The following is a 22,920-nucleotide window of genomic DNA, read 5'->3' on the forward strand; positions in this document are numbered from 1 at the left end:
CGATATAAAGCTCTTAGCATGAAGCCTGGCATATATGCATAAAAATTATTTAGTGAGTGATAATTATTACTCTTTTTGCTCTCCTTGCTCAAGATCTCTCCCAACTCTAATCCCGCCAATGAGGGTAAACTTTCTTCAAGTTTAGATGACACAATTTAGATTATGGACCTCTCCTCCGGATCATAAGCCTGTAAGCTGGGGTGATAGCCATAGAAGTGGTTCAATACGTGTACGAACAGAATGCGATCTCTTATCACCACACCTTTCCTGCTTCAGCATCTGCAGGCTTCCTCATCTTTTACCAAGTACCTGTTTTTCACAGAGTGCTTCAAGTATCCTGAGTGTGTGTATTGGGTGTGTGTTTATGTGTGTGTGTAAGTGTGGGTATGTGTGAGATGTGTTAGGTTTGTGTGTTGTGCAGTGTGTATGTTGCCTGCGTATGCATTACACGTATGTGGGGTATGTTTTAAGTGTGTTATGCATGTGTGTTGTGTGAGTGCTACATGTGTGTGCGTTGTGTGGGTGTAGGTGTGAGTGTGTGAGCGTGCACCTTGACTCTCAAGGGTAGGAACGGAGTCTTCTACTAACGGTGCGGCACAGAGGGAAGGACGTGGACTTGGGGCACAGACTGCCCTAAACTGGGATCTCAGCCTCCTGTTAATTCACTGGAGACCTTGGATATTACTTAACCTTTCTAAATTTTTTTTCTCATGTAGGAAGTTGGGGGGGGTTCGCTTTCGAAGCCGTTTAAAGGACTAGAGGTTGTATTAGTGCAGTATATCAAACTGTGCCCCCCCCCCCACAGAAGGCCCTGGGCAACGGGCAGCCATATCAGCAGCGCCTGGAGCCGGGGCGATGTGCTCCACGTTCAGCGGACCCCAAGTGGATGACCCCTTGATCCAAGGTCCCTCGGCCTCTGCTGTTGTTTGGCTCATAAAGGCACCATTCTTCCACATCCAGGGAATGAAGAGCAACTGAATCACAGAGAAGCACATCAGGGACCTCCCCACCCCCCGAAGACGAAGCACCCAGGGCTTCAGAGGCCCATGCCCCTCCCCGCTGCACCCCCATCCTAGCCCAGAAGAGGGAGAGTATGCAACCAGGGAGGGGGAGGGGGCTGTGAGAAAAGGATGCGCAGTGATTAGTGTCCCGCACACTCTGGGCCCACACGTTCGCCATTCTTAGTGCTGAAGGTGACCCCGAGTGGTTGGTACATCGCTTTTCATTGGCTGTTTTCAGAAATACCCCTACATCTCCTGCTTTAAACATCTTCATACTCATCTCTCATTCGGTACTGATTTACTGCCATAGTCTGACACTTCGGGAAAAGTGTGCATGGGTGGAGGGTGGTTAATGCTGCTAAAAGAAAAGAAAGGGTGGTGGCAAGTTCCAACCTGACCGCGTCGTGCGTATGAAAGTGCTCCAGCTGGGGCTTCACAGGTACTCACCCCTTTGTCGAAGGTCGCGAAAAATTTGATGTAAGGCTGAAAGTGTTCAGCTGCCTCCTCAAAGGCCTTGTAGTCTAAGAGGGGAAAGATAGAAGGGAGAGACATGTTCCAGATGCTCATGGCAGACACTTCTCTTTTCAAACAACACAGAGAGAGTGGGAAGCCAATTAATCCTGATCGGATCATTATTGAGTAGATCTTATTCAGGTAGATAATTCTTTAGAATTAGTCAAACCCACGATTTCCCCAAGGAGTTTGAACTGACTGGCATTCACTCCCCCAAAAGAACTCTCTGCCACACTTCTGCGTGTTTGGCGAAACTGGTAGATGGAAAGGAGAAAACCTAGAGAGAACGAGGGCAAGGGCAAGGGCAAGGGATTGTCGAGCTCCAGACCAAAAGAAAAAGTTCTTCGGCTCGGACTCACTGCTGGCTACACGGGGGCCCTTGAGGCAGCGTGTACCCCACTGTAGCGTGCGCCCCGCTGTTTGAGCGAGCTCGACGTGAAGGGTCACGAACCTCCCCGGCCGAGCAACTCCATCACAAGTGACCTCACAGAAGTACTTTAAACGGCTTAGCAGGAGTACTCTCTGAAGTGACTCCTAGTTTCTCTCCCTCTTTTTAAGTTTCCTTGTTGTATTCTGATCCCTTACAACGAATCAAGACCATGGCTGACTCTGGTCCCAAACCGGAGTCTGCACTGGTGAAGAGGCTGAGGCCACGGGGGCGTGGCCGAGCTGCGCCTGACCACACCCGGACTGGGTGGGGACGTTGGTTTCCCAGCCTTAGATGGCAGGCTGATGATAATGGGGCTGGCTGCGGGCTGGTGGTTGGTCTACAAAAATTCCATAATCCTGAGAGTCCGTGATCCCATGATTCATTCTTAATGAGATGAACTTTTTCCATTTCATGGAATTCTATATCCTTTCATTACCAGAGGCATAAGTTTTTGCTAGAATTCCAGGAGCATGCAGACTCTTCTACTATTCAATCAGAAACATTTCAAGAATCATGCTGGCTCAGGGGACACCAAGATGCGTAAGGCAAGGACAGTGAGCAAAGGTGCGCAGCCCAGCGAGTGCTGTGGACCCTCACGGAACCGCAGGGCAGCGTGGCAGTTGCCACACAGCGGCGAGCACATAAGTGCAGCTGAGGGAGGGGCTGGAAAATGTGCAAGAAGTCTGCACATGCTGACCCACATTCACACGCACTCGTCCTCATATAAGTGATGTCACTTGTGACATGGTGATATGGTGTCACAACGCATGGCGCACAGGCCGATAGTTGGGGTAGAGGACCGAGCGGAGGGAAGGAGACGGCTGGGAGACTGGGAGGGTGAACAGAGGGAAGTGCGAAAGGACAGAAAGGGAAGGGGTCAGAGCCGTAGCTGAGCCACTTGTATCTATTTGAGGCAGCCATGGCCTCCATCAGAATTCTCCTGTTGCCGATGAACCTTTCTCTGTCTCCCAAATTCCTGCTCCCATAGGAAGCACGGCCTAGACCTGTGTTAGGAGAACTCCCTTCTTCTCTCAGGGAGCCAGTCTACATCTTTACTACAATGGAAAAGGGTGGGGCAAGGTCATCTCAGGCTGGTGCTTCAAACTAGGGTCAAACCCTTCACCTCCTGCAAACAGCAGCTGTCTTCAAGGCACATGGTCTAGTTTTCTACTCTGACCTCACAAGAAGCGCCCCAGAGAGCGGGCAGCATGTGTCCAGAAATGTGGAAACTGAAATAAAGTCACCTAAAGAACTGGGGCAGGAGTCCCCGGTTAGCCACCTTCCCCCAACACTGTCTCGAGGAGGGTGAATAGAGGCTTTTATGTAGCCAGTGCGGAGACCACCCCGTTGGGTCACGGCGGAGAGAAAATTGGTGGGTTGCTGAGATGACTGAGGAGGCCAGCTGGCAGATGGGGTAGAGACACGGCTTCACAGATAATTTCAAAATATTTTGGAGTTCCCAGAAATAGCCCGAAGCAGCCCTTATTTGCATTTCCCTCCCGTACCAAAGCTCCTGGAATCTCTTGTAGTTGTGCTGAGATACCAGGAAAAGGCTTAACTCGCTGGGTTCATGCTGCCAAAGCAGCTTGAGAAAAGGTACTCAGGTAGTTGGTCTTGCTGGTTCCTTCCCTTCCCGATTCCTCCTGACCCCACTCACCACCCTCTCCCCCCGCCCCCCCAGGTGGGTTGTGCTGATGCTGGGAGACGTCCCTGCGCCCACCCAGAACCTGGCCGCAAAGCTTTCAAAGGGAACACACCCAGGGGTGTGGTGCGCGATTGCAGGCGGCAGGCGGCCTTGGTGGTCGGCAGGGCCGGCCAGCAATTTTCCACATTGTGCTGCAGCTGCTACGCCCAGCCCGACCCCAGTTTTCCTCTCATGCTGTCCAAGTGACTGCGGGCCTCTCCAGCTGGAGACCACGGCAGCTCTGACGTCAGGGGACAGCCTACCAGCTGCCCCGTTTTACGGGAGAATCCAGCTGGTGGGTGGGCAGGTAGAAAAGCGGAGGGAGGGCTTTTCTCTCTTCTGTGAAACACTCCACCACCCCCGGCCCCTTCAAGGCCAGAGAACACGGCCCAGCCTGGTGTCCTTTCAGCTCCCGCGCCTGTTTTGCATAATTGACTCAAGTGTCCGTCCCATTGCACCGGAAGTTTCTCTGCTATGCAGCGCGGGACCGCCAATGGCCCCTCCTCTTTGTGGATAATCTGACCTACCTTGTTGGGAAGCTAGCCTTCAGACTGACAGGCTGGGGTTGACGGGCTACTTACACTCTGAGTCCTCGCTCTTGAAAAAGCCAATGAGTTTGATGTGGTCCTCAATGCGTTCAAAGGCTTGGACCTCCAGTTTGTTGCTGATGACCTCCACTGGGTCTTCAATGAGCTGAAATGCCACACACACACACACACACACACACACACACACAATCAGTCCCTTGCCCACAAATCAGGCGCAGAGGCAGAGGGCTTCGCAGGGAAGTTGTGGACTCTGGTTGGTGCCTCAGCATCCACCCCGCCCTCCCCAGTGAGTACAGCAGCAGCGCCTTTGAAGGAATTGACCTTAACTCAGGGGGTAGACTGGTTGGTCTGGGGCAGTTCTATTTCTCTTGCCAGTTATGGACTCGGGAATGGCATGACACCCAATTCTGGTCCATGAATCTCCAGGGCAGAGTTGCTGAAAGCCTCAGGAAACTTCTGCTTTCTCTTTAAGGCAACAGTGGGAAGCCAGATTCCCCACCTCAGTTTCTCCCTAAATATGAATGGGGAAATGGGACGTATTGGCTCCTGCGGCTGGCTACCTTGGAACCCACTTGGGAACCGTCAGCCGGGGGACGAGGCCAACACATGGACGCATTATCTGTGACCTGCAGAGAAAAATGGAACTAGCGCCCTAATCTGATCAAGTCTAAGACTCGCTGTCACCCTGGACTTCTATTTGGGAGGGGCGGTCACGTTGCTCAGTGCTTAAGGCGGCTAGAGTCTGGCTTCCGTCATGAACTTCGCAAAGCCTTGGCCTTGCCAGAGTTGTCCGGTTGCTGCCCTCAACTTTGTCAGGGCTTGCGGTTATGGTCAGGGAAAGGGCCCAGGACAATCTACGGGCACTTTTTGGTAGGAGGTGACCTTCCGCTCACTTTGACTTTCACTGTGGGTGTCTGAGGCTGTGGAGCAAAGGTGAGAGACCACTGTGGATGGGTTGGTGGCTAAAGAGTCATCAGTAAGGGTGGCTGTCCTTTGTCTTTACAGGACTCTGTGTTCAAAGCAGCTTGAACCTGACCTCACAGCTGTTATTGAAAGTGTGAGTTTGTCTATGGATAAAATATTTTGGTAGTGTTTGTTCCTCTATTTGCCTGAGCATGTGTACCCCCATGGCTGAGAGGAAGGGTGATATTGGGGCTCATTAGTCCCGCCCCTTTTGTAGTCCGCTCTGAGGGTAACTCGGGGTAACTCAGCTGATTGTTACTCCTCTCCCTGCAGATCCTCGGATGACTATCCACCTCTTCCTCAGACTCCCCGTCTCCTGTTCAGAGCGCTGGAGCAAAGCCAAGGGGATTTCAGGGGATGTGGGTGTATAACTTTAAGAGAAATAACACGTTACTACTACACAGTTTCGGTTTGTGACCCTCTGATCACAAATAAGACAGTTTCTAACGTGACTTTAGGTCCAGCTGCCCAGGAGGAGTAAACAGCCCTGTGATGTGGCCACTCCTTAGTGTTTTGTGGAGCCTGAGAAATCTGTCTTAGACCAGGAGGGGTTACCCGGCCTCTGTGTTCTTGCTCTAAGGTTTGGCTTCCCCTGTATTTGAACCCGAACAACTCCATGCGGGGCCACGGTGCACAAATGCTTACGTCCAGGAGGAACTCCACCAGGACGTCAGCTGCAAACTCGCCATCAAACTCAATCGTGCGATCGCCCTTCAGAATGTAGAGGCTTCCTTCTTCAGTGAAACCTGGAAGAAAGAGAGAGTTCCCAGGACAGGATGATCCCGAAGCAGGAAAACCCGTCCCGTGGGCCGGGGTCAGGGCAAGCGGGGCTGTGCTCCTTCGAGCTCTGCTCTCTGAACCCTGTAACTCCCGCTGCTTCTCGCCCACAAGCTGGTACGAAAGGGTGTGCAGCCGAAAAGTCACAGAGCATGATTGTCTAGCAGGGGTGCCCAACCTTTTGGTGTCTCTGGGCCACACTGGAAGAAGAAGAGTTGTCTTGGACCACACATTAAATAGGCAGACACTAATGAAAACCAATGAGCCAAAAAAAAGGGTTTTAAGTAATGTTACAATTTTGGGATGGGCCACATTCATAGCCATCCTGGGCCGCATGCGGCCCTCAGGCTGCAGGTTGGACACCCCTGCTTCTCCTTGTTCCTCGAGTCTGGGTGACCCCACCTCCCTCCACCATCTTGGTCAGCAGCTTCAGGTTTCAGCCTAGGACTCGTTTTCCCCGGGAAGGCCTCTCCACTCTCTCCTGCCATGATGGAGCTTCTCTGAGCTCCATGTACGTGCACTCACGACAGCAGGGAGCTCTCCTAGGGTAGGGCCATTATTGTCTTGGTAGCTCAGGCGTCACACAGAGCCTGGGCACGCTGGGCACGCTGGGCACCCTGGACACCCCCTAAATGTTTGTGGCCAGGACAAACACTCGCTTTTCTAGAGGAGCTGAATTCTGCACATCCTGCCTCCCCAGTGAACTGAGAATGCTGCAGGGCAGGGTGTGGATCTTCTTCAACCCTCCATCGCTCTTGGCACAAGGCCATGTGCTTGGACAAACACTTGCTGGAAGACTTCCCCCCAGAAAGGCCAAAGAGCTGAGGCTGGCATTTAGTCCAACTTCAGGCTTCCTTGGTTCCTTAGATTAATTGTTTTTGAACTGTTAGCTGGAGAATTCTTTCTCTGAATGAACTCCTTTTCAAACCTCTAGGGAAAGGAGGCTGGTAGCCCCCTGCCTCCTGGGTCTCAGGGCGCATCTGAGGATCCCCCAGGCACACCATGGAGCACCATTTCTAAATCTAAATGAGCAATGTGTCCTGTATCCTTGAACATGGCAATGACTGATCCCAAGGGTACCATGGGGAGTATCAGCCAGTGTCCTGCTGTTGGATTTCGCTCTGAGTGAGACCAGTTAGGAGGTTATTGCCCCAGTCCAGGCAAAGGGAAGCGAGGCTGGAGATGGAGGAGCAGGTTCGCACAATACCGCTGTCCTGGAAACTCCAAGGACCAAGTGGTCAAGAGCAAACCTCCTCCAATAACCCCTCCAGGCTGAGCTTGGAGAAAGGCTTCTTTAGACTTTTCAAGCCCCATCTCCTCCTCCACTGGGAGAGTATTTATTGACTGAGCCACTCTTGCAAATGCTTGCCCAGCTCGTCTTCTCTACATTTTTATTTTTATTGTCATTTAATTTTTTTTAAGTTTTTATAGAGAGGGGAAGGAAGGGGAAAAGAGAGGGAGAGAAACATCAGTGCAAGAGAGAAACATCAACTGGTTGCCTTCCGTACATGCACGGACCGGGGACTGAACTCACAACCCAGATGGGTGCCCCAACAGGGAGTTGAACTGGTGACCTGTCAGTCTGGGGCGACACCCAACCCACTGAGCCATGCCAGTCGGGCTGCCCTAAGTCTTTAGACCTCTGGAACACTAGTGTTTTCCTTGAACTAAGTTCACCAGAAATGCAACTTCTCATTAACAATGGGAAGGGAGAAGACTCAGGCATCGACAGGTGCTGGGAAGGAGAAAGAATTCATTAACTAGCTTCTGACGGAGCAAAGAGTTTAACCTACTTTGCTTTCCTGCTCAAGAGGAAACGTGTTCCCTAATTTGTCTCTAGAGAAAGGGATACCCAGACATTCTTAATAATTTATTATCATTTTACAGTGACGAGTTCTTCCTTGCATCTGACCTAAACACCGTCTCCTGCAATTTAAATGTTAAAAAAAACAAAACAACCACCCACAAAGCTGGTCTTCTTGAAAATACGATAGAAAAGAGTTGTTTGTAATTCTCAGAGATAATGAACTTTTCATGTACCTGAAGGTAGTTATTGAACCACCACTAACCTTTTTTGTTTTCCCTGTGCATACTACCCCAAATCCAATTAACCTTTCCTCCACAGTGCTGTTTTACAACCTCCTGCTACAGCCACTGCTCGCTGGTCATGCGGAAAAAGCGAAACGGGCAGCACACATGTGGCGTGTCTGAAAACCAGAACAGCTACCTGCTTTCTCCCTCGCTGGGATTACAGGTGTAAGGATCTTGGAGTGCCCTGCGCTTCCCTTCCGCACAGTGTGTTGACACAAGAGATTACAACTCACGCTGTGCAGCCATTTAAGCACACCTCACCTAAATTTTCCCTCTCATCCCTGGTGATCATGCCCAGCTGCGGTTTAGCCTTTACCTTAGAAACCAAGAGGTAAGGCAGTACGAGGTGATAAAAGGAGAGATCTGATCTCCCTCTGAGAGACCACTGTGGTGGGGAGATGGAGAAGCTGGCCTTTTAACTCCAGGATCTAAAAATAAAGGTTTAAATCTTGAAAGCCGGTTTCCCCAGGAAGAAACCCTCTTCATTGCACCTGATACAAAAATATATCTGATGATTAATGTAAACCCATTCCACTCAGGCCAGTATTGACTTCAATGAAATTCTTTTACAACTCCAGGCTAGGGTGTACAAGAACATCATGATGAAAAGAAATAGAAAACCCAGTTATCATGCAAGAATACATGAAACTATACTTTTTTTTTTGCAAGACACTTGGTTCTTCCTGATAGAGCTAAAGAAAACCACACTCACCCAGTTTCTTGGCAAGCTTGGCCTCTTTCTTGGAATCAACCATGGCAAAGCCTATGTCTTTGTGTTCCAGGATCTGGGCCACGAGCTGAGGGAAAGACAAGGAGAGCGAGTGAGCCCACAGCAGGGAGAGGAGACCACATCCCGGGGCCCTATTTGGAGGCTCTCAGTGGGGTTTTCCTCCACTGCCGGTCACTGCGACCCAGTGAAGTGGCAATGAAGGGATTCTGGGCTCGTCCCCTTGGGGGAAGGATGGTTCAGCAGAGTGCTGAACTGAGGAGAGGAAACCGAGGACCGGACCTGAGATGCAAAGTTTGGAAGAATGCATCCACTCCTGCACACCCTGCTGTGCCCACAGGGTAGATGCACTTTGAACGGGGAGGAAAGAAAGAAAGGAAGCAGAGCCTTGACTGGTGTGGCCCAGCAGGTTGAGTGTCGTCCTGCAAACCAAACGGTCGCCGGTTGATTCCCAGGGAGGGCACATGCCTGGGTTGTGGGTTCGGTCCCCAGTCAGGGTGTGAGCAACATTGATGTTTCTCTTGCTTTCTTCCTCCTTCCCTTCCCCTTTCTCTAGAATCAATACAAGAAAACTTTTTTTAAAAGAAAGGAAGCAGAGTACTTGAATATTCATGGATCCCTGACAAGGGAACCTGAGTCCTTCCCCAGCTACAACACGAACCTGGGGAAGGGTGAGGACACAAGGGGACACCAGACGGGCTGAAGGACCTTAGAATAAAGGAGACCTGTGTCCTTGGCATCTAAGCCTAGTTCTCGAGCCTCCCCACGTGGGGAGCAGAGTGTCTGTTTGGCGTATCTGGCACATAGACCTGAGACGGGCCCTGAAGGTTTGTTTCCTGCAGCCTGTGGAGAGAGAGGACTGGTAGAACCTGGGGGGCGAAGAGGGTGTGGCAGCGCTCGAGGTGGGTAGGTGGCCGGAAACTATCCTGAGTGGCCACCGACGCAGACGACACCAAACACAAGGTTGGGTTAGCTCCTGAGACTTAGATGCAAGGAAGCAGGGAGACCCTCCAATGACTGATCGAATTCCTGCCATCTGGCTTGATGGGGGCTTGAAAAGGAGGTAGAATGAAGAAGCTACTGGAGACATCATGAAATATTAGATTACTTTTCTTCAGTTAAACTTAAAAAAAGTTGACTGTAGAGTAACATGCAGTTTTAAGGATGCATGCAGAGAGATCAGGGGCTTTCAGGATGGTCTGGCTATAGATGACAATTTTGCAACAACGATGCTATCAGGCAGGCACTGGAACCACTGGGGGAACCGCTTTGTAAATCATACGAGTGTCTAACTGTGCTGTACATCTGACACTCATACAAAATTATGTTGAATGTAAACTGTAATGAAAAATAAAATTTAAAAAGTAAAATATGATATAAAGAAAAAATAGGGAAAAATGCCCTGAAGGAACTTTTTGACAGGAGCTGCTTCCAGGCCTGGAAACGGGGGAAGGAGAAGAAAGATAAAGACTATAAGGGCAATCACTTTTTTCTGCTAAAATGTTGTTTTCAATATTTGCTTTTGTTCCCATTTTTATTTTCTTCTAATCCTTTCAAACAAAAGAGATGCAATTGTATTTGACAACTCATGGTTGCTTCGAAACCACAGGTTGGCCAGCAGCACAAGAGTTTAGCAAAAATCAAGAGAAACGTTCCGTGAGATCAATTGGTCATATCAGGAATTTCCGATGGAGTATATTTTATTATTATTTGTAAAGTATGTGCTATGCATCTTTTATACCAGTGAAGTCTACAAGAATCGCATGTACATATAAAAATAAAGAACACAGCCAGATCTCAAACACATTTTACCCAGTTTCCCCCAAACAGTAACACCTTGCAAAACCACGCTCCCCTTACTTACGTCTGTTTTCGTCTCCAGTATTGCGTGGTTTTTAGCAGATTAATCTTATGTGTGTTTTGTTGCTTTTCTATCTCAGTGTTTAAATTTTTGAGTGGCTGTAAATAGTACTGGATTTTAAACTTTGGTGTCCCTGTATTTACTGCTGATATATAGATATATAATTGGTTTTTGTATGTTTATCTTGCATCTGGTAACCCTGCGAAACTGTTGTTAATTCTAAGAGGGTTTTTTTTTTGGCGGGGGTAGGCAATCAGGTCAGCTGCTTTTGGGAGCACTTCATTTCTCTCCTTCCAACAGGCATGGCTCCTTACTTCCTCGTGTTTAATCACGTACCAGCAGGCACGCCCAGCTCTGTGCTGAATGAAGGTGCTGAGAGTGAACATCTGGGCCTTCTTCTCAATCGTAGTGGTTTGTCTATTTCCCCTTTCATTTCTATCAGGTTTCGCTTCACTTCACATGTTTTGCAGTTTTGTTCTCCGGTTCACGTACCCTTAGGATTTCTTGTTTTCTTGGCGGGCTGACCTGGACCTACTTGGCTCTACGACTCGGGCTCTAAGCCCCTCCCTTTCTCTTCTGTGGTTGCTTCTCTCATTTCTCCCTTTATTTCTGCGTCTCCACTTTGCTCAGCATCTGTGGTTTCTCCCTTGGATTTCCGCTGCTGTTACAACGTCTCCAGGGCTTTCTTTGCCTATTTATTCTCCCATCCGTGACCTTCTCATACGTTCCCATTCTCTTTCTTTCTCTCTGGCTCCTAACCGCTCCTGTTCCTCTAAGGTCAAGGCTCCAGGGCAGCAGCACAGGCGGCTGCTCCGTGGAGTGGCCCTGGCGGCTGAGGCTGGAGGGCCAGGTAACAAGTGGCGTCCCCCACCGCTCATGCAGTTTTCTCTCCTCTCTTGGATTTTGCCTGGGACTAGAGGAAGCGGAGGATGAAACACATCGTCATCCGTGTTTATCTTATGACTCATCGTGAGCCTTCCCACAATGTTCAAACAGGCTAGTCATTCAGCAAAGTCATTTGGCTTCAGTCTGTTGCATTCAATTTGTTAGACAAAGTCATTTCTGAGTGAGTTTTCTGGTTTTCAGTGTAAGCCACTCTGTTCCATTTCACGCTGTCGAAACTTCAACTTACATGTATCTGCATTTATTATTCGGAGTTAATGCTGATCAGACCTAATGCCTTTGTAATACTGATAGGTTTATCCACTCCTAGAGCCTGAACCCGTGGCTCTAAGTTTAAGTGGTTCTTAAACTTCAGTGCACACGAGAATCACCCGGCGCGCTGCCTACAAGGAGGCTTCCTGGGCTTTGGCACGAGCAAGCCGAGGAGAGCTCTGGGCTGGGGCTCGGGAAGCTACCTTTTCATAAGCTGCGCCCCCGCGCCACGATTCTGCTGCAGCAGATCCCATTCCCCGCTCCCTCCGGAAAACACCGTCATAAATTGCCAGTTCGTCCAAAAGCGGCACGGCGGGACGTTTTCCGACCGTGACCCCTGGGCCTTGGGGGCTCCTCTACCTTTGGCATCAAAGAGAAATATTAACGTTGCCAAGAATATAAGAAATTAACTCTGCGAATTAAACACAGAATTTAACTCCGACCTCTCCTAGGCTCACATGACCGCATTTTGTTGGTTTTCGGCAGGTGCAAATGTGTGCCTCTCCTCGGCGTGTCGATCGTGGCCTTCAAATGCCCCCATTACTATGTATGCGTGAGTGGGAGGGGCAGGTGCTGCCTCGGACAGACTCAGCTCCTTCTTTCCCGTTTCACTGAGCACAGCCCCTCGCTGTCCCAGGTGTGGTGCATGGGAGGAAGCGGCAGTCACAGATGCGCCAGGAAACCTCGCTAGCAGAGACCCGCTCGCCTCCTTCTAGGTATGCTTGCACACAACCCCTGCGGTGCCTCGTCACTCTCACCTCCCACCGAGATTAGGTCCGAAGCCTGCCCACTTGAGCTCTGTCATCACTTCCGTCAGCCCTAGCAAGCGCCTTGCATGAGCCTAAGCCAAGGGTGACCAGGGCTGGCTGTAACCCAAGAGAGAGCAGTGAGACTGGTGGGGGAGGGCGGGGGTGAGCAGGTGGCTGTGGTGAACGCTCAGGACCTTCCAGGCCGACCCCAGACCGACCCCAGACCGACCCATGCTCCCCAGGACCCGGAACCACTGCTGGGCTGGTGGAGCAGGCCAGGCACTGTCTGCCTCTCACACTGGCTGGACCTCACCCCCACCTTTGCCCCAGCCCCAAGTCTCTAGCTGACATGTCCCTTTCTCCACTCTGCCACAGCCCAGCCCCCCTGCTCACTCGGGTTGCTGCCAGCCTGGGCCACCCTGGGCTGCCAGGCCCAGCTCCAGGGTCACATTTCACTCTAGCCTCCTTTCTGTGAACTCCCGTGGCCTATCGCAGAGACACGGCGCTCCGACACTTACTCCACCATCGTGAGAGCTGTGCACACGTCTCTTCTGTGTCGGGAACCTCCCCTCCCTACGGAGAAGGACCCTGAGCCGGGCCTCTTTGGTGTCTTGTATAGTTCTTGAGAGACACTCGGACTTTGTGTGAAAGGGTGGACTAGCCTGAGCATGTCACAAATTCAAGGGACGTTTGAGTCCAAGAGAAAGATGCCATCATCACCAATTACAGTGATGAGGAGTGACAAACATGAGGAGGAGAAAAGACGAGGGACCATGCTGCCTAAACTCCGGAAAACCGGATCACTCTTCAGAGTTGACAGCAGTTCCCTTTTGTTGACTAAAAATCTTTCCTCGGCAGGTTTTGTCAGGTTGGTTGGCCGGCTCCTTCTCAGAGCGTCTCACCTCCCGTCCGCCCCAGAGAAGGGGGCTGTCTCCGACTGGTTGCTACATGTAGCCCCTGGGCATCGGCGTGGTACGCATTCTTTCCAGAAACATGAGGATTTGCTTTGGCCATTGCTGATTCCTTTGAGTGCAAAAATAACTGCACAGAAAAGTTCTGTTAAATAATAAGCATCATTCAGTAACACAGAAGTTGGCATTCATAGTATGCCCTTTCTCTCTCTCTCTTCATATCGCATTGTGGAGGTCTGTATTGTACCATTGATACCCTGCAGCGATGGGGTCAAACTGGACCTCATCTTTAAATAACTGAGTGACCAGGGATGGTAAATCCCGGAGATTAAGAATACAGGGCTTGGAGTCAGAGACGTGGATTACCAACTGGGTCGCAACCGCTGTGACCCCACTGGGAAATGTGGACAATAACAATGTCTATGTCATAAGGCTGCCGGGAAGGTTACATGAGATAAAGTGTGTAAAGTGTGTGACGCAGCGCTTGGCACACAGTGAGTGCTTAATCAATGTTAGAATTTCTTCTTAATGCCGTGACAGCTGGGTAGGGTTCTGGGCCTTGGGCTGATTCAAAAATACCAGAGCCTGGTGCACTGAAATAACAAGAGAGCATAACTGTTCATTGAGGACCTACTATGATCAAGGTCTGTGCTAAACAAAAGTGTGTCAGCGTCACGGACCTCGTCACTTTGTTAAGGAAGAAGCTGACGGAAAATTAAGTAGGTGCTTAAGAACTAGGAAATAAAGGCTATGGAGAGAGAGGGGAGAGAGAGAGAGAGAGAGGGAGAGAGAATTCATGGGCAGGGATGCAAATCCTGCAGATTTAATTTCCATGCCCTGCACGGTGTGGCCTGGCTTCCTCTCAGCCTCATCTGAGGCCACTCTGCTTCTTTGGGCAGGATCCCCTTGTCAGGGGTGCTCCCAAGTCCTGGGCCCGTCACGTGCAGCAGCTGCCTGCAGGGGGTGCAAGTCCTGACCCACACAAAGGCACTAAACCGAGCTCTGCTCTGACCTTTGCCCTTCCCTCTCTCTGACGCCCCTCCCCTCTGTTCTCCACCAGCTCCTGTAATCCTTGAAGTCTACTCGTAAATGTCAGCTCAGAAGGCGATCTGGGACTCCCAGTCTGAAGCGAATGCCCTTTTTTAGACATTTCTGGCTTCCTGTGAGAAGTCAGAAGAGATGGGCTCACATCGCTCACTACCTTGCAGCAAATAAATAAATACGTTTCTTAAATAACTGAACGAGTGGATGAGGGCTCTGCTGGACCGTGACCAGGGAGCAGCGTGTGGGTGGGCAGAGGAGAGCTGCTGGGCTCCTGAAGGAAGAAACGGCACCGGCAAAGGCTGGGGGGGTGGGTTGGCAGGGGGAAGGTCGGAGGGCGGGCTGACCTACCTGAGCAGAGGGCTTCTTTTGGGGACACTCAAAGGAGTTGTGTGTTCAAGGCGTGTGAGAAGGAGTGTGAAGAACTCTGCATGTTAGCGCTAGCGGGCCTGATCTGGGAGATGTTCGGACAGAAGAGCGATATGGCTGTGAGTCTGGGGGGTCTGAGGGCACAGACCAGGCAGAGAGACAGGAGAGTGAAGAAGGAAGGCGACCAGCTGGGAGGCTGACGCCACAGTTAAGTGGGGGGGGGGGGGGACAGGTCTCTGATGGAGGCGGTGGCGGTCGATGGAGAAGGCGCAGCTTGTGAGGTGATGTTGCTAAAGGAGAGTCAGGCAGAGCTGGCAACTCTTCCGTGGCTTTGGAGAGAGGAGGGAGGGGAGCCGCAGGGGAGGGAAGGCAAGGTGACCACAGAATCTCCAGCTGGGGAGCAGAGTGAAGGACAAGACAGCAGTGGGGGGAGGGCACGCCAGAACCAGGGCCCAGTTCTCAGCCTGGATTGAGACGCAATGGGTTCATGGCCGTGGAAGTCCATCCAGGAGCTGGAGGTGCCAACCTGTAGCTCAGGGGAGAGGTCCCACATGGAGCTGTGGAGGGAGGAGGTGAAGGCGTGAGGGGTTGGGGGTGACATCTTCAGGGACCGGCCATCTTGTAGGAGGCAAGAGCAAGAAGAGGCAGAGAGGACTGTGGGAGAAACAGCAGGAGGACAAGAATACTGTGTTGTGACTCCAAGGTCACGGGAAGAGAGGACCTTGAGAAGGAGTGGGTGGTCGGATCAAACATTGCAGGGAGTCACGGGGATGGGTCCCCCATGTGGTCTCTCCTTTCAGAACTGGTAAGTCACCCGTGACCTTTCAGCGAGGAGCTGGGACGGAGCCCGAGGCCTGGGCATTAGGCAGGTGAATGGGTGGCAAGGGCGTGTTGGAGCAGCAGGTGTGGGTCACTTGTTCTAGAAGTTTGCCCGCGAGACAAGGGGGACAAGCTCCCTGGGCTGTGTGAGGCTCCCCGGGCCTCAGAGGACAGCAGCACAGTGTGCCGGGGGCCTCGGCATCTGCCCGTGTCCCCCAGGTCCGTGCCTTTGTAGCACTTCTGAGCCTCAGTCCAGGGGCAGGTGGGAAGAAAGCTGCATTTGCGCCCCTTCCCAAGGGCTGTCTTCCTGCGGGGAGGATGCATTTGCTTCATGGTCAGAGGGAAGGTGGGGGAGGTGGGCCAGAGGGAAGGGGTAGGGCGACTCACTGAGTGGAGCTCTGAGGACCCTCCTGCAGGGCCGGGAATCTGAAAAAAACCGTCCGAGGACTGAGGAGCCTGGGGAAAATGTCACAGGTCTTTGCTCCGAGGGAATGTCCCTTGGGCCAGGCATTAAAAATACCCTGGCTGCCCTCCTGCTCCGTCCCTGGAAGCTAAGAGCCCAGCGGCTGTTCTCACCCACTGTCCCTGATACCATCTGGCCACACGTCAAACAATTCAACAACTGCGTGTCCTCCCAGAACCCCCAAGAGCTGACGCTTATCTCCCGGTAATCTCCCGTTGCTTTCCACTTGGGTGAGGCCAGCTCTATGTATAGCTGGGGGCAGGCACGAGGTGTGCCCTTGCAGGGGGCGGGGAGCGGGTGGAGCAGCTATTTTGTGAGATTCAGGTGAATCCTGGGGCCTCGGGGGGCTGGACCGGGTGGCCTCTGAAACAGCCTTGGGGGCGAGGGAGACTGTCGCCTGCTTTATTTTGGGCCATCACCTCGGTCAGTGCCAAAGTGAAGACCCCAGGGCCAACGCTGTGTGTTCTTTCCACTCTGTACATGGAGAATCAACGTCACAGCAATGGTAACGGGTGTCTCCTACCTGCCAGGTACTGCTCCAACCCTACTGTGAATTATCTTATTGAATCTTCCCAAAACCCACATGAAGTGGGTTTGCAGATGAGGAAGAGAGGCACAGAGAGGTCAACCAACTTGCTCAGGACCACATAGCACTGAAGTGACACAGCGGGCACCCCAAACCCGGCACTCTGGCTCGGGGGCCCAGGCTCTCCTCCTTCATATTCGTGTTCCTACACCGGGGCCTCACAGGTCACAGCCTCCCCGATTTCAGTTTTCTGATGTGAAAAATGAGAGTGAAACTGCAGGAGGAACATGGGTGCAAGCGCTTGGTGGCTGCGAGTTCCCTACAAATTCGCTGCAAGCAGCCCCAAGCCTTCTCTTTGGACCCTGAGCCGCGTCAGCACCACCCGGAGCGAAGCCCTGTGCAAACGCAGACAGCTGGGCCCGCCCGGAGTTACGGATTCAGTGGGCCTGGGAGGGGACCCAGGAATCTGCATTTCTGACAAGGCCCCCGGTGACGCCGGCGCTGGGCCTGGGCCCCACATGGAGAATCTTGCTCCACGGCTGGCTCTGGCACACAGTCAGTCTCCCTGTGAGCATTCAGTGCCGGCCACACTGACTGGATGAGGGAGGCCATCTCAGGAGGCCAGGCCTTTTCTTTTCTACTGAAAGTGTTGTCCAAGTGGGGGTTTTAGAAAGTAGACCTGAGTGACGCCGGGCTAGACCATGCCCCTTTCCAGGGGCTCTGGGCACAGCTCTGTGCCCCAGAGCCTGTGAGGGCAGCCCCCCACCCCCCGCCCTGCCGCAGGAGCGGCCCACGAGGTTGTCACTGTGACCCTGGAGCCAGGGACAGATCGTCCCTTTCAAGACTAAACTTTCTGTGGGCTGGCACTCCTCACAAAAAGAAGACGGCAGGGGGAGGGCTTCGGCGGCTGGAGAGACCTCCCGACTGTGAAGGAATGGCTGCAAGCACAGGCCCGCGGTTTGCATCCCACCGCGCACACGGGAGAGCATGGCAGCTTGGCTGAACTCCGTGAAACGTCTCACTCGTGTTTATTTTGATGACATCTGCTAATGACAACAAACACTACAGAGAGCTAAGCAGAGAGCTGGAGCTGTCACAGACACAGTCATTCCAAGGAGGGTCCTCTCTGAGCACCAAGCGTGCTGGTCATTCCACATGCTGCCTCCTTCCTCTTCATGAGAATCCTGTGACGAGGGCAGTGTGGGTCGTTTCACCCAGGAAGGCGCTCGGCCTGGAGAAGTTGAGTCACCGGCCTGTGGTCAGATGTCCAGTTCAAGGACTTGACCGTGCTAGGACTCAAACGCAGATGGTTCTAACTTCAAGGCCGTGTTTTTTACAATGCCAGGCAGTATTGTCAGCTGCTGCTTATGTGTTGTACTCACTTTTTTAAGTCCTCACCCAACAATATATTTATCGAATTGAGAGGCAGAGAGAGAGAAGCATTGATGTGAGAGAGAAACATCTATCAATTGCCTCCCGTGTGCATCCCAACTGGGGATTGAACCTTCAACCTGGAATGTGCCCTGACCGGGAATCGAACCCTCAACCTTTTGGTGAATGAGACAATGTTCCAACCAACTGCACCACTCAACCAGAGAATATTCACTTTTTTTAGTGGTGGGAGGGTAACTGTCATTTACTTCATAAGTGAATGGGTGGCACTCGGGTTCAAGGCCCACACTCTGGTTCCATTCATGTCCCTACACTGGGGCCTCGCAGGCCCCTGGGCCCAAATGCTGGCTCTGCTGCTCATCAGCGGTGACACTCTGAGCAGGTGTCACCTCACATTTGTTAGGTGCCCTGAGCCAGCATGGCTGTGTGTCACTGTAAGGAGAGGCAGGTGAGCGTGTGAGGGAGGGAGTACCTGTCGGCCCAGCTCCCTGCCCGCCGCACAGCAGATGGTGAGGAGAGGCCAGCCTGGCATGGGGCACCGAGCAGCCGGCGGGCGGACCGGTGCTCCCGGAACAGACGCCCGGCACTCAGAGGCCCGCCCGGCCCCACGCACTGAAAGATGGCGCACGGGCCGTCCCCCTGCGTGGCTGTCCAAACAGGAGCGGCTCCTGTGGACAGAACCACACCCAGTGTGCAGACGAGGGAGCCCGAGAGGCTTTGTTGTACAGACTCGGCGCTTTGAGGGGCTGGCTTTCTTGGGGGACAGTCGTTTCAGAGGCTAAGCCCGGGCTGTTTATTACGCAAAAATCCTCCACACCAAACGGGGAGGCTCACATTGCAAAAGAGCAGGGCTGCTGCTTTGAAAGGAGAGTCTGGTGACTCAAATCGATTTTCTTCCTTTTTATTTTACGGCTTTACATTCTAATCATGGTATCTCATGTCTTTAATTAAAAATTTATAATTTGTGATGGATGCCAGAGGGCAGGGGCTTGGAGGCCTGGCTGAAAGAGGTGAAGAGATTAAGAAGTAGACACTGGTGGTGACGAACAGTCGTGAGGGTGCAACGTACAGCACGGGGAACACGGTCAACAATATCGTAAAAACCATGTACGGTGCCAGGCGGGCGCTGGAGATGCTGGGGGCCCCACATTGTCACATACTGACTGTCGAACCACTACACCGTACACCTGCAACTAATACAAAATCATACTGAATGTGCACTGTAACTTAAAAATAAAATTAAAAATGTGTGACTTTGAGAGAAGGTCTCCCTTGGGGATACGATGACTAGACACATCCTATCTGAGCTCGAGTACTGAGGGCTTTCGGAGGGACGGGAGCAGGAGAAGAGGGTCCTGCCGGTCTAAAACCTTCTGAATCGACAGCGTGTTCGCCACTCTGTGAAGTCTGCTTCCCCACTAATTCTATACGCGGAAGGGAGAATTTGCCGGTCATCTGTTCAACCCACTCCCTCACCACTGCACCTCTCACTGCTTCACCGTCTCACCCAAGCACCCGTTTTACCACTGAGATGTGCACAGCAGACCCTCACCGAATGGTGCGGGGGCCCTTGGGCTCCAAGGAGATTGCAGCTGAAGAGTGAGCATGCGCACACACGTCCCAAGAGAATGCTGGCTCTGGGTGAGGATTCGTTCCCAAAGCCAGGCCAAAATAAGCCTGACCTCATCGGATTTTTCGGAGTGTGGCAGGTGCAAGTGTGGAGAAGGCCATCTTTGGGCAGTGGACAGTGGGAAGAAATGCCTGAATCTTGCATGTGTTGCTATTCTCTGCCCAGAGTTCCCACATCATTCCTGCTGCAGATTCGCTTGAGTCCGGCCACTTCATTTTGCCCTCCTCTCTTGGGGGGTTGGAAATGCAACCTCTGGCTCGTCTGCCAGGGCTGAAGAGGCTTGCGGGCACGGCCGGCCCTGCAGTGCGCAGAGGCTCCTGCCCATGCCGTATGCATAGAGGAGCGAGAGTCCCGTGGTTTTAAAAAACATCAGCCTAAACCATATTTCAGTAGGGTTAAGTGAGGATGACAAACAGGTCCTTCAATCTGACAGGTTCAATCTATTTTTTTTACTATTATGTTCAATTCTTTTTTAAAAATAATTTAATTTAAAAAGAAATCAAGGAGAAATATATTTGCCATATAGGCAATGTATCCGTAGTTCTTTGCTTTTTCCTTCTCTATCCTTTTATCCATCTATCCATCCATCCAGCAAACATTGATTTAATACCATAAGCATTAGTCTTTTTACTCACGCTGGTCATTTTGGTTCAACACACAGACAAGCTGTACCAGTAAATACTGTTCCAGTGCAGGTGAAAATCCAGAACACAAACTAGAAACACCTGTCCCCTTATGAGCTGGCACTGCGTGTGAGCATGAAGCAATCCCACTCAGCTGTTCCTTGGGGCAGTGGCAGGAACATGACATTTGGAACCAAACAGATGTGGCTTCAAGTCCTGTTTCATGTCTGCGATTTTCTAGCCTCGTGACTTTGGGTGATTTCTACTTAATTTTACGAGATCTTTTCTGTGAATGTAGTGTGAGAATATATTGTAAGAATTCAGTAACAGATGTAAAGCACCTGTATTGGGTATGGTCTAGGGTAAGTTTGTAGTTAGTGCTATTTCCCTTCTCTTCCTTCTGTTCATTCAACATTCATTCAACAAACACCACTAAGTGCCCACTGAGTCAGACACTGGTTTTGGTGCTGGGGTACAGCAACAGAGAGAATAAAGTCTTTGTCTCTGTGGATTTTACATTCTGTAGGGGTGCCGGACACTATGCAAGGGGACAGACAGAGTCCAATAAAGAGGATAAAAAGGAGCGATTGGGGAGTGCGATCTGTATAGGTGCAGGGAGAATACTTCTTTGATGAAATGACATGCCACACAGAACTGGAGGAAGTGAATTGTTATCAATACAAGAAGGACATCTCTCAGATGTCCGGGGCTATATTATCTGCACGTTGTCAGTGGGCAGTACCTGAAGAGTGGAGGACTAGATGAAATAATGAATATTTCTCTTTGGGTGTTCACAAGACTTAGTTCCACCTTGTACAACACTCACCAGTTTGCACTAAGAAGTTTTCCCATGGTTCCCTGTTAAACACGTTCACATCTTAGCATTCCATATCCTATGCCTCCAGAGTTCTCAGATGTCCGTTTCTTTGGGGGAAAATGCAATGAGACACAGCAACCAAATCAATGCTTTCCCTCTCTTTCTGAAGGTAATTCCTGAACCCTGAAGAAAGGTTACTTAAAAAGCCATCTTCTGATTTCTTAGAAAACCTCACAATTCGACTTGAAACCTCCAAAGTAGGGGAAGGCTTCTCATGGGCCCAGAGCATCCCCTTGTAAGGAGGTCTGGAGTACTGATCACTGCCTGTGTAAGGGGACAGTGGGGGGGCCCTGGGAGTCTGGCTGAGTCCCAGAGCAGACCCAAATCTTTGCAGCCCCAGGACCAACCTAATACCTTGGCAGTTCTCCAAAGCAGAGGTGTGCTGACAGTGCAGTGTCCTCCAGGGGAGCCAACAGACCAGAGGTTGAGCAAGGGCAACATGATTCTGGTCATCCAGCCCCGGAGATGGGCACAGTGCTCTGCGAACTTCAACACGGCTGCAAATCACCTGGGGATCTCATTTACATATAACAAGCACCCAGGTGAGGCCCTTGACATTGCTCTGGGGTCCATATTTTGAGGTCTCAGGTAGGCTTAAGTGGCCTACAAACTTGGCTGCACACTTGAATCACCACCCATGGAGCTTTTAAAAACTGTAGTATCTGGCTATCATCCCTTACCCTGTGACCAATTAAACGAGTATCTGGAAGATAAGGCCCAGTATTCTAAAAAACTCCTTAGCTGATTCCAACACGCAGCCAAGGTTGAGAACTATTGCAATTGGCCAAGAACATGTTCTGAAATTCCACTGACAGGTGAAGGGAATTAGTGTTCGAAAAGCACTGGCTGTATTTCAGGCACTCGGGCATTCTACAATGATTAATTTCCCAAATAGGAGCCAGCATAACAAAATAATAATACCTGGTACTTGCACAGCTTCTTAGAATTTTACAAGAAATTCTTATTCGCCTGCTTTCATATCATTCCTTTAATTCACCGAGATAGAAACTATGTGATTGATTTCATAAATGAGTAAGATGGGGGCATATTTGTGACCCGCCATGGATTAAATAGGGCATTACGTATAAGAGAAGAAGTTCAGGCACTCTGACCCCCAAGTGTCTGCCTATCCCAAGCACCACTCCCTCATCCGAGGCTGGGTATACCAGATGGCCATGCTCATCAAGCGCAAACAAGAGTCATGCCAATTGCACTGGGTATGTTGCAGGATTTGAGGAGGTTGTATCACTCCCAGCCAAAGATATTTTCACTCATACACAAAAAAGACTGTGACCTGAATATAGACGGGCTCTCAGTCTATGAGGGGCTGTGGCAGACTGAGAGCAATGGCATCAAGAGACTTCCCTGAATAGCAGCAGAACCCAGAGGCCTCCATTGCACAGGATTCTGATTTTTGATTCTGCCATAGCCGATGAGACCCGCCCCCCCCCCCCCCCAGAGGGCCTGATGGGTAATCTGTGCTGGAATCACCATCTAGAAATTATCGGAAAGGGATCTGCTTGCCAGGCCTGAAATACATTGGTCATCACAACAATCCTCCCTGCTGGGAGACAGGCCACTTCCAATGATCTTTACGGGACAACCCTACCATTTAATGTCCCAGAGGGCTTGGGAGGAAGCTGCTGGGAAGGTCCTGTGTAAACGGCAGCAGCTTTTGTGTGGGGAGCTAAGGCTGTCCTCAGGCTGTCCTGAGGGGAAGACACCTAGGGGCAGCCTCGGACCTCCCACCCTAGCCGAATCCTGCTGGAA

At 51.3% G+C, this 22,920-nt stretch overlaps 1 protein-coding gene across 1 annotated transcript in view; it reads right to left on the reverse strand.

The window, feature by feature from the left end:
• CASQ2 (calsequestrin 2) overlaps positions 1–22,920 on the reverse strand; it is a 57,263-nt gene that overhangs the window by 26,969 nt on the left and 7,374 nt on the right. Inside the window, exons 2-5 of the mRNA XM_028503036.2 lie at positions 8,720–8,804; positions 5,785–5,885; positions 4,210–4,321; positions 1,449–1,522 (exon numbers count right to left, since the gene is read on the reverse strand). Coding sequence (XP_028358837.1) covers positions 1,449–1,522; positions 4,210–4,321; positions 5,785–5,885; positions 8,720–8,804 — 372 coding nt within the window. The remainder of the gene's footprint in view (positions 1–1,448; positions 1,523–4,209; positions 4,322–5,784; positions 5,886–8,719; positions 8,805–22,920) is intronic.

The sequence above is a fragment of the Phyllostomus discolor genome, chromosome 14 (genome assembly GCF_004126475.2).
Source record: "Phyllostomus discolor isolate MPI-MPIP mPhyDis1 chromosome 14, mPhyDis1.pri.v3, whole genome shotgun sequence".
Classification (NCBI taxonomy): Eukaryota; Metazoa; Chordata; class Mammalia; order Chiroptera; family Phyllostomidae; genus Phyllostomus; species Phyllostomus discolor.